At 42.2% G+C, this 12,249-nt stretch overlaps 1 protein-coding gene across 2 annotated transcripts in view; it reads left to right on the top strand.

The window, feature by feature from the left end:
- The window catches only part of mgat5b (alpha-1,6-mannosylglycoprotein 6-beta-N-acetylglucosaminyltransferase B), a 46,607-nt gene extending 38,791 nt beyond the window's left edge, over positions 1-7,816 (top strand). For both annotated transcript variants that reach the window (XM_076081065.1, XM_076081058.1), the window contains exons 15-17: positions 2,460-2,534; positions 6,571-6,836; positions 7,618-7,816. In XM_076081065.1, the coding sequence (XP_075937180.1) occupies positions 2,460-2,534; positions 6,571-6,836; positions 7,618-7,816 (540 nt within the window). The remainder of the gene's footprint in view (positions 1-2,459; positions 2,535-6,570; positions 6,837-7,617) is intronic.
- The last annotated feature ends 4,433 nt before the right edge of the window (positions 7,817-12,249 follow it).

Raw genomic sequence — 12,249 nt, 5'->3', positions numbered from 1 at the left:
TTAGCTGGCCCGCTCTCCCCTCTCCGTGCTGCTAATTGCTTGGGACATTATGCGACTCAGGAGGTACACTGCGCCCACACCTGGGTTTACATGGCAACCTTCCAGAGGCCAGCCCTACAGACAGAAAAGCATTGTCCGCAGCAGATCATATTAATCAATCACGCTGTGCTCAATCTGTCGCCAGAACACCGAGCAGCCGCCTCTCGCAGTGCCAAGATGCATGTGTTCCTCTATACCTGCCAGGTTCGTTAAATAGACCCTGTGTGTCCTGCTGATAGAGGCCAAATGAAGTACCACTTGTGGTGCTGGTAAGTGCTTGAAAAGTGGATCCTAGTGAAAGGAAAAACAATACTAATCACAAAGGTTGACTGGGCAAGTTTCCCCTTCATTTTAAAGGATTAGATGAAAGTAAGAGCTGCTTCATTTCCCATCATCGTGATGAGCATACCTGATGCGTACATGTGTATTTAATTCAGACACAGTTGTAAAATAATTACGATTTGTAATCTCGGTTGAATGTTACATTTTCATAGTATAGATAATACCTATAAACATAGCATCAAAAAGTGACATTTTGGGAGAGCCGCTCTCTTACTGAGAGTTAGAGGAGATTGATTGATCACTAGAAGCCGGTTAGCTTAGCTTAGTTTAGCTTAACACAGAGATTGGAAGCAGCGGGGAAACGGCTAGCCTGACTCTGTGCAAATAATACAAATCTGCACCTCTAAAGCTCACTAATTAAATTATGCGGTGTGTCGGATTGTTTCTTGGCTGAGAGCAGTCACTTCCTGTCTCCAATGGTTGCCTGGCAACTGGTCACTTTGATTACACTTTTGTCTTTGTACTAATTGAACAAACAAGATAGCCTATAACATGTTAATTAGTCAGCTTTAGAGTTGCTGGTAGACAAGACGACAGAACCAGGCTAGCTGTTTCCCTCCGTGTCCACTCTTTGTGCTGAGCTCAGCTAACGTACTGCTAGCTGTAGCTTTGTATTTACAGTACAAACATGAGAGTCAATCTTCGTATGACAACAAATAAGCGCATTTCCCGAAATAACGAAGCTTTCCTTCAACTTCTGTAGTATTTGGATAATAGGAGTTGAGTATATGTGATCCTAGTTTACTAATATATGTACTCAAATCACATAAAGTTCTTTACTCAACACATATTTAGGGTTTGTTCCTGCTGCTGCTCAAGTTGTTGATGTTAGATACCTTCATCTGTCAGCGAGCTCGAGAGCCGTCTGACACACTATTGCCTCAGATTTGAATGGTTCCATGGCAACACTGCATGATGGAAATGAGGCAACAAGAAGCTGAACTGTCTGAGACTCCTGCCCGATCTCACCCTCTAGCTGGGTCTGTGTGCCTTTGTCTGGACATGGCTGCTCTTCGCATAACCCACCTCAGCAACGTGGAGGAAGTTTAATTTTACCGTCATCGATGATGGCATGAAATGATGGACGTTGCTCGCATTCATTTTATTTTTTTGTGGCAGAGCAATGCAGTCAGTTAATGTATAAGTCATTTTAAAAAGGTTTTACGCTGCTGAATTCAAATCGCCCTCGATGAAACATTGTTTTTCTCTCTCGCTCAGATTCTATTATATAAATATGCCCAAAAGGCAAATTGCATTGCGGAATATCTGATGAAGTGCCAGATACATTTCATTAAACTCAGATGAAATAAAGTAATAAGAGAGTGCTAAAAGGAACACAACACTAAAAGGACCCATCTATCAGTTTAAAAGCCTGAGTGCTTCAATGGCCTGATAGTAAACAATGAGATCTCACTTCAGGTACCATGGGAGAGATTCATTGCACAATCACTTCCTGCGCTGAGACTCCTGACGGAATGTATCCCGATATATTCATAATAATTGAAATCATCAAAATATAATGGGCTTTGAAATGTAGTGATTACAGTAATATAAACTTGCTTATATCCAAAGACATTAAACTGCAGTCATTTTCCTACAGCACCAGCAGAACGTCTTCCTGTTACACAGTTTGCATAAAACACTAGAAAGCTATTGATCGGAGTCTCTTTTGAATTAGAATCTATTTCCTGTCAGACAATGAGTGACAGGCTTTAACAGCGACACTGATAACGGCACCCAGAGGACGAACAATGCACAAAAACATCAGCCCCCTCAGTACTGGATGACCTGTGCTCTGCTTTCAGTTTAATCCATTGTTTGACATTTTGATGTGGTCGTCACTAAACGTAATGAAATCAGTTTTCATAGCGGTCACCTGTGATGTATTAGGTCATTGATTTTAATGTGTGGCATGATATAAGCCTCTCACAATCACGCTAATGAATATGTCAGCTTTGATTAACTATCAGATGCCCTGTTCCTGTAATTATAATTTCTTATTTCTGTGACGACACACACACACACACACACACACAGCCCCACTGTTTCTTCATCTGTGTGAACATCTGTGTTTGCAGGTGGAGCCCTTCTTGCCCTATGAGTACACCTGTGAGGGGATGCTTGAAAGAGTTCACGCCTACATTCAGAACCAGGTGGGTCTCAAAACTCAACCAAGCCAGCAGGCATGCTGGGTAAGGTCATAGTAATGCAAGAGAAAATATTTCGAGGTGCATTTGTTGCATCATAGCAGATCAGGTTGGTCATAGTTTGGTGGTGTGAATAAAACACATAAATAAAAACCAGATTTATTGTTCAGCTGCTTGTGCCTGGCTCAATGTGGCTCATTATAAGAGAAGAGAAGAAGTGCAGTGCAATACTGTGTTACTGCAACTATAACAGCTTAGTTAATAAATAATGTTACTAAATTACCATTTTAATCAAAGGGAGTTTAGGTTAAATACCAGTAGTAGTAGTAGTAGTAGAAGTAGTAGTAGTGTGTCTAATATGTGTTTTTACAGTACATATCTTTTATTGACAGTTTGAAAATACAATGCAGCTGTTCCAAACACTTTTCAAACCAGGAAGGTGCACTCAGTAGAGGGCAGATCTTCGCCAGGTGTGTGTCAGCAATCCACTCGGCTGTCTTATCACTATCGGCCCCTACCAACCAACCGGGGCCGGAGTAGTGAGTGAGGTTCTCAGCAGGCAGTTGATGGAAGTATAACACAGGCAATAAAAGGTGCTTTGAGAAAGTGTGAGTCACCACAACATGAGAGGTCCTTGAGCATGCAGCCATAACTGGGCATCCAAAATATTATTCAGTTTGCTGGTTAGCTGTGGATGGACACTGAGGTGCACACTCACTCACTCACTCATCAGCGATCGCATGATTCTCACGGCGGAGGTAATAATTACATATAAAGTAAATAGGCTACTAGGCTGCGGCTTGGCAGTGGTTTCAGTTCATTTCTACAATTGTAACAGGCCTGAAAATACACTTTAGGCCTTCTTACAAAACATCAGCTTTTCCAGACATCCACAGTCTCCCCATTCCAACAAATGTGTGTCGCTGGTGGTAAACACAATACCAGGACGGAATATGAATGAGGCTAATGAAGCGCTACAAAGGAAATGTGTATTCACCTCCGCTCATGCGGTCAGTCTTCATTGTGAGGCGGCTCACCTTCTTTGTTGACAGGAGAGAGGAATAGATCTTCTTTGGCATGTTGGGTCCTTGTTCTTCGGCCAATCCATTTTATTTTTATAAGTGTTTGTGAGGCACTTTTCCTTATTTATCATTTGGCCATCTCTAGGAACAGGTGCACACCGCACCTTTTGTCCCCCTGCTTACCTTCATGGTTGCGTTTTTAGTCAAAAGGTTGTCTGTATTCATTTCATTCTGTGTTTGGAGGAATTCAAGCAAACGTTTTCACAAGTTCCAGGAAATGTCGTCTGGATAAATGATTGATAGTAGCTTTAAGAACAGAAACAGCACGAGGATTTTTACACAAGGTCTCTTCTCATTAAAGCCTTCAAAGAGCCATTGAATTCAACTAATAAACTGAACTTCTATTGAGAAAAATCCTTTTCTGGGATTTCTTATTTACTTACAGCCACAATGCGTATCCCTCGGCCACACTGCCTGGGTCGGCTATTAAATTCTTTGCAGGCGGCAGCTGCGAGTTCAATAGACGAGCACGCTGACTCATTATTCGCAATGATGGTCCTCGAGGATGGCGATGAAAAATAATACACGCACTTAAAAAATGGACTAGTTAAACAACCTTTTACGCACATGAAAATGTAAATGAATCCATCATTAAGATGTTATTTTATTGTGCATTTTACTGAAATCCAAAGTGAATGAACCTGTTTGGTTCAGTTAAAACAAACTGTCTGGTTTGTTTGAGCTGGTGAGAAAGCCGTCAATCGAACGCACCAACCACAGGACTTTATGATCGCAGCTGTGTGATTTTAGAGATTTCAAAATCCATCTGCTGAATGTGAAATCTGTTCAGGAAGCGATCTTATTGATCTATATTTAAAGGCCGGACATTTATCAACAAGTTACCTGTCCGTCTGTATAACTTCCTGTTCATTTACACCCACACATTTTATACTGTCTTTTTACAGATGTTGTCTTCTGGTACATCTGTCATGGGATGGTTGCTGTAGTGTCTTTCCGTGGCAGGTTGAAGGAATGTGACACCATCACTTCCCAGGCTGTCACACACACACACACACACACACACACACACACACACACACACACTGCCCGTCTGGCATGTACATTGTCAGACTCCCAGCAGACTCTCCTCTCTCTCTTTTCTTACACTTTTCTTAAACTTCTCTACCACCATTTTCAAGTTTGTTTCTAACTTCTCAAGTCACTTACAACTTCTTACCCTAATTTTTCTGCCCTGTGACTGAACCTCTCCTCCTCATCTGTCCCTTTTACAATCAACTCTGATGACAGCTCAGTCTCTTCCCCTGTAAACATTGTCTGGATGATGGCATGATGGCACACATTTGTTTTGTTGTGTCCCCGTAGCAGGGGAGTCACTTGATCGACTTTTCTCATTTAGCTCCAGAGACACGCTGGTGGAGGTCACACACATTTAGAGATGTTTGTGAAAAACAATCAGTGAGGACGATTTCTTGTGACGGGCCGTGGCGTCGTCCATTTTTATGTCGTGGTTCAGAATGACAATGACCCCGCTGACCCTTTACAGCAGGAGATTGATCCAACTAGACAACATAGATCTGAGATGCCGGATTGGATGAACATGAAACCTACAGATGAGGTCACCTTTCCCCACTATATGGCAGGTCAACAACAAATGGTGGCTCCAGTGAAATGGAATGAATGCTAATAGCCAATGTAAAAGCTTGATTGATTAAAGAAATGAATGTTTGTTTTATAGGCATATTTGAGCAGGAAAAGCACAGGTGTGTATAATAAGATTTGTGAAGCTTCAGGGTACCAGAAATACAACCCAGGTTTGTGTCAGATGTTCATTGTTCCTTATGTGTAGGATTGGACATTGTTTGACTTTGATGACTGAGTGGTAGTATTAATAACATATACCGTATTTTCCGCACTATAAGCACTTAAAAGCCTTTAATTTTCTCAAAAAACGACAGTGCGCCTTGTAATCCGGAGCGCCTTATATATGGATCAATTGGTTAATTGGTTGATCGATTCTGGTTGTACACGGCGCTCTGTCAAAATGTTTCAGTACGACTGGTAAACTACAAAGCCGCACCGCGGTAAACACCGGTACTGTACTTACTCCTAGTCCAACACCACTTGTGTGTATAAAGACCCCAAAATGGCACCTTTCAAGAGACACGCTTACGACGCTATTCTATTCTATGCGCCTTATAATCCGGTGCGCCCTATATATAAAAACAGTTCTAAAATAGGCCATTCATTGAAGGTGCGCCTTATAATCCGGTGCGCTTTATAGTGCGGAAAATACGGTAATCATAAAATTGATATAATTTCCTCACAAGCCCCACATTCAAAACAAAATACATGCACACATTAAAAATAAACTATTTGAATAAAAAAAAAAAAAGATAATTCCAAATAGTAGCATCTCCACACGGCCCTGCTATCCATCTCTGTCCCTTAACCTTGGCCCTTTCCATGCCTCATTACATTCCTGATGAGCTGTGTGAGTGTGTGTGTCACTGTGTGTGTCTGTCACAGATGCTGTCTGTGTTTAGGAGTGGAAGAGCAGCAGAGATGGAGAGATTGGAAGCCTAGTTATTGCCTGCGGGTGCTGGGAGCCTGTTTTAATAAACTGGTCTGGAGGCCAGTGGGACATGTCAAAGCAATGTTATTACCTGGGTCTTATGAATAGCCCCAGCTGGAGGGGGAATCTAATCAGGCCTCTCACCAGAGCCTAATTCTGCCTCCAAACATCATTTGTTATTGGGTGGCATAACTGCATTCATATCATTTCCTAGAAGATTGACGAGGACTTGTCAGCTCTGATAAGCACCTCTGTATCATAACGGTTCTTTTATTATTTCCTCTGTCAGCTGTCCACACCACGTGTACCAGAGCTGAATGCATGATTTGTCAGAGTGTGGAGTTTATTTTGGATGACAGGTCAAAGTGTTTGCAATATAACACCGAACATATTTCTGATCTGGGTCTCTTTGTCTTTTCACCTGCAGGACTTCTGTTCCCCTGAAGCTCCGTTTCCTCCAGTGAACTCGTCCTGGCTGGGCAGCGCTCCCAGTCCTTTCGTCCTCCTGCCGAACTCCAGCATCCTAACCTGGGCCGCCAACGCCAGCTCTTACTCGTCCTGGCCACCCCTCAGCGCTCTGCGCCTTTTGGCTTCGCTGGAGGGCCAGTCGTGTGTGAAGGCGTGCCAGAGTGCAGGACTCATCTGTGAACCTGCCTTGTATCGTTTCATCAACATTAAGGAGGCCTTCAGCGCGTAAGATGAGATACTTTGTTGACTGACAATTGACTGACGAACAATTTGGCCCCAAACCATTATTTATTATATATATGTTTTTTTGAATTGAAAAAAACTTACCAGTGATTTTTGGATGCAGATGGGGCGGCTGTTTCTCAGGGGTTGAGCAGGTCGCCCACTAATCGGAAGATCGGCGGTTCAATCCCCGGCTTCTCCATTCAGCATTGCGAAGTGTACTCGGGCAAAATGCTGAGGTGTGTGTGTGTGTGTGTGTGTGTGTGTGTGTGTGTGTGTGTGTGTGTGTGTGTGTGTGTGTGTGAGAGATTAGATCCTGATGGGCAGTTTGTATGCCATCAGTGTATGAATCGGTGTGTGAATCAGTGAGGGGGTGAAAAAGTCCATTCACCATTATCAAGTCAACTTTACAGCCATGATAGTGATGTACAGTACATTGACCAATGCACCATCCACACTATTGATTACTTCTTGATTAATTCTGGACTTCTTGAGTTGCTCCTTCTGCAAAATAATAAATTGGTTTAAGTAACTTTCCCTCTCCACAGCGTCACGGCTCATTGGCACATCTAGTTTCAAAATGATGCAGCAGCACAAACTACAGAGGAAGACCAAAGCTCACCCTTTTCCTGTCAAATCTCCCTTCATTCCTTGAGGTTCAAGGGGCAGCACTGTAACATTAATATTGATTATATTACTGTGGTGCATTAGTGGAATAATAACCTTTAAAAGTCTTTATAGTTGCATCCTAATCTGTGTCCTCCTCTTCTGTCTTTGTCTCCAGGCTGGCGCTCCAGTGTGACGGACTGGAGTCGGAGATGAACCACCTCTTCCCTGCCTTCTCAGCAGAGCATGCTGAATGTGGCCTGCAGCAGGATCCGCTGCTGTTCAGCTGTGCCGGCTCCAGTGCCAAATACCAGCGCCTCTGCCCCTGCAGAGACTATCGTATCGGCCAGGTGGCACTGTGCAGAGACTGCCTATGACTAGAGGAGGATCTGTGGACGGAGACTCTTTTCTAACACTCGGCATGATCTCTTTGAAAAGGAGAGTCAATGCTGAAATGGTGTAACACATGAACTCTACTCCTTTACCTCTGACCAAGGACTGGCTGCCAAAATTGTAAGACGGTATAACCTCTCAGGGAGCTGCATGATTGTACTTTGAATGTGTTGGGTTTGAAGCCTCAGTTTAAAGGTTTACATGGCTGCATTAGGACCACAGTCTTAACTAAAGTCGTGATGAAATGTCTCATTTGATGGATCAGTTAGATTAGTAGAGAACAATCAAATGGAGAGCTTTGATTTAAAATATATATATATTGCAAATGCTTGAAATTCACAAGTGTGTTAACTCAGTGTTGTGTGAATACCTACAGTATCATAGTGGAGTTTGGATATTTGTACTAGATGCACCCAAAGCCATTTACACCATGTTGAGATGTCCTGTAACCAATATATTTGTACATAAGTGTTGTTTAATAAAATACAGACGAAGAGTAGTTGATGCCCTTATTTATGGTAGGATATGGATGGAAATTTTATATAATTATAATACATTTTTTGTTAAATTGTAAGATTAATTCATAATGATAAGATGTCATCAATCTAAGCAGGAAGGGTGATACTTCAATTCTTGTGTTCTTGCACATTCAATTATTCTCTGATTCACTGTCGTTATTACTTCTCTCAGCTCACCTCCTTTAGTCTCACATAGGAGACACTCAAGTGTTTTTGTCTTTTGGACCTTTTTCGTGGGATCCTGGTTCGACCGCCCTCGTCCCTAGTAGCTGCTGAGGTTCATCTCTTACAGCTCTGTGTAAGTTTGTGTTGTTGAATAGGAGCCTCTGTTTATATCAAGCCTTGTTTTGCCTCAAGGTGTCCTCTATCCCACCACCTTTGGCAAGTCTTGCAGGGTCTAACTTTGATTGTTAGAGCATGGAGACAGTGAAACAGGAATATTCCTTGCCAAGTTCACATACCTTTCATCTCCTCTTTCGGCAGCATTGGCCTGGGGATACTTTGGATCGTCCTTCCCCTGCTGACATAAGCAACACTTGGTCCAGTTCTTTAGTTTTGATCCTTTTACCATCCTGTAAATGTATGGATGTCCCTGACTAAGAATTTACATAATCGCATCTGATTGGTCAAGTCTTATCATTGATGGATCGTCGAATCATAAACAGCTATATTTCTAAAGGAAACTTAAGAGGGCAAAAGTCCTGGTCCCCTTGTTAACTTTTACAGATGAGCAATATTGGAAACTGGAAACATTACAAACTGGGATGGGGAGTGTATGGCCCAGGACAGGAGCCCAAAGAATACTAAAAGACAAAACCCACCCCATCCACGGCCTGTTCACCCGGCTGCCATCTGGCAAGAGATACAGAAGTATCAGCTGCCGTACCACCAGACTTCAGGGCAGCTTCTTTCCTCAGTCTTTGAGAATACTTAACTCATCCTCCACATATAATGTAGCTTTTTCTTTCTTACTGTAGTAAAAATGGGACTACAAACTGCATTTCACAGCACAACCCAACTGAAATAGCTTGAAGTTTCTTCATACCACCAAATATGTCACTGTCATGTGAAAGTGGGGCGCTGGTGGCAGGAAGAACAAAAGATTTTGCAGCTGCGTCCCAAAGACACAGAACAACTGCAGGTGTTTTTCACACGATACACCAAACTGGGACGGTTGAAAATCTGCAATGTTTCCTGTTTTAGTTTGAAAGTCCTCGCCTCTTGTTTCTTTTCTTGTTTTACTTCCTGTCTTTATCCCGCCTTTGTAATTGTCTGCCCCGCCCTGATGAGTTTCGCCTGTCCCTCGCGTACTGCCTCCTTCCCTTGTGTGTTTAGTTTGTGTGTTTGTGTTGACTCGGTGTCAGATCATCACTCTTTTACTCTGCAAGTAGCATTCTAGCCATTATTCCTAGTTTCTCATTTTCCCAGTGCTTAGTATTTTTTAGTTCAGGTTCTCTTCCAAATACTTAAAGTTTGGCTATTCAGGCAGAATAGCCAAACTTTAAGTCTTCTGGATTTCCCTGTTTTCCTGCCTGCTACCTGTCTCCTTACCTTCCTGTCAGAGGACTTTCAGCTGTAAGCCATTTCAAGTAAACTCTGGAATTGTTGCTGCTGTGTGTATCTGCATTTGGGTCCTTCTCCTGCAACCAGCAATCATGACACATATGTATTGAAACACCTTTGGGTTGCTGTTGTTGCTCCTCTTGTCTGCACTGGATATGAAGAGTTTCATTCCAAACACAATCTACTTCTTCTTCTGCTCCCCGGTCCTACACCGTGCCGACGGTGACCGTCTTTTGGCAGTTGGAGCAGAGAAGAAATTAGTAGTTAAGTTGTCAAATGAAATACAGTGTAGTGTTTTAATATTTCCTGTCTCTCTCTGGTATGTTCTTGTAAACGTCACAGCGCCTGCGTGAATAGAGCGCAGTTATTGATCACCTGTTACTAGTATTATCATGTCATTTATCGTCAGGATATGAATAATCTGATTTATCAAGTAAACATATCCTGAGTGATAATAATCAGGATAATCCTCATAAACAGCTTATTCGTGTCCAATTAATTCCAAACCAGAGCTGAAGCTAAAAGGAGCAGTTTAAGTTAAGCGGCAGAGAGACGGTAACACAAAGAGGAAATAGCTGCGTGATGTGTCTCCCTCAGACTGCTGAGGCCTCATATCAGCTTCAGCCGGCCTTGAGAATGAATCTCTGTGTGAGACTGGATTTTGTTCCCTACCTCTTACTGTGGAACGGTTTTAGTAAGAAGTGAAAAGTGTGTCAGTGCACAAATGGGAGTGTGAGTGTTAAGATAGGTTCACTTTTTTTCAAAGTCTATCATTTAAGGACTAGGCTGGTGGAAAGATGAATATCACCTGAGGCCTACAGGAAACTGCAGCAGGGTTTTAATGACTAAAGACTGTTGGATTTAGTCCTGTAGCTTTACCACCAAAGAGTAATAGGACTCATTTCAAACCTCACAGCATGGTGTCCAGTTATCACGCGTCACATTGTGAAAGGAACATTTGGAAACCAACCTTTTTTTCCCCCAGAAAAAAAAAGATATATCGACCTAATGAGACAATTCTGGAAACATTTTCTTTTTCAAAAAGAAAGTTGGTAAAGTTTATTGTTGCTCCGGTCACCCATTAACAATGTACAGTCATTGTTTTCTGAGTTTTCAATTTATTGACATGTGTTTCTGTTTCTTCACACAGTATGAAGTGGTCAACATTAGCAAACAGGACGGTCACGTCTTTCAGATGATTAATTCTCCAAAAGAGAAACAAAAAAGGACACAAAAGATTTGTCACATGGGCAATTAATTCAAACACAAAACTCTGCATGACAGTAACATAATGAGTAGCAGTCATCGTGTTATTTTATATTCATTCGTCATATTTCTTGTGAGCCATCTCAATATACAGATACATTTTAAGATTGTAGTCCGTTCCTCTCCCCTCTTTGGTTTTGTTTGTGTTGGCCTCGTGAGTGAAACAGTTCAGTGAAGTTGAATATCCAGCGCGGTTTTAAATCACCTTTACAGATGCACGTTGTAATATGCACAGAAACGATGCGATGTCACTGAAGTCGTTATCGTGTGGGCTGTTGCTCCACTGGAGCTGAAACCCTCCGCTAAGATAAGAGGGTTTTAATGAGACTTCCTCAAAAGACAGTCAGAATTTTCATTTAATGATGGTGCTGGTGCCTCTTTGACTGATAGTAAGGATCATTTCACAATGTGCCCATTTCGCCTCTGCAATCCATAATCTCTGAACTAATTTTGAACTTTCTCCCAAACGCCAAAGGAAAAAGAATGTATGCGAGGTAGCTGCAGTCAGGAAGACTTTGAATCCTTCACGGATTTAATTGTGTGAAGTCAGGTGTTGGATAAAAGCTTTGTAAAGTTAAGAAGAAATATAACTTAAATCCACCACTTCAGCGTTTTCTGAAAAGGTATTTTTCTGTGAGTTAAACCTACAATGCTGCACCCACAGTTAAGTATTCAGCTATTCTGCCACACAGAGAGAAAAAAACTCACCTTTGTATATGTTTTTCCACTACTTCAAAAAGTCTATTAATTTACCTGCAAGAAAGAAATGCCCAAATAAGAAACTGTTGGATACCGCATAAACCCCACAATGATGGCTTCCCATCCTGCAGATCCGATGTGCTCCCTTGGCAGGTGTTTCGTCCTGACTACCTGTTGATCCATGTGGATCGGTCTGGGACTCGGCATGCTCGGATCGGAAGCTCGGCGGTAACTGTTTCAGGTAAACACGGCGGAGTGAAGAGGAAGAGAAGCTGTGGAAAACTTTTGCTGGCCAAAAAGATAACAATATAACTCAAATAATTAGAGTCACAAGAAGAACACAGGCTGTCGATAACCAGCCACTTCATCTG

The sequence above is a fragment of the Anarhichas minor genome, unplaced genomic scaffold (assembly GCF_050575085.1).
Source record: "Anarhichas minor isolate MPS153535 unplaced genomic scaffold, ASM5057508v1 ptg000007l, whole genome shotgun sequence".
Classification (NCBI taxonomy): Eukaryota; Metazoa; Chordata; class Actinopteri; order Perciformes; family Anarhichadidae; genus Anarhichas; species Anarhichas minor.
This window is presented reverse-complemented; position numbering and strand designations above follow the sequence as displayed.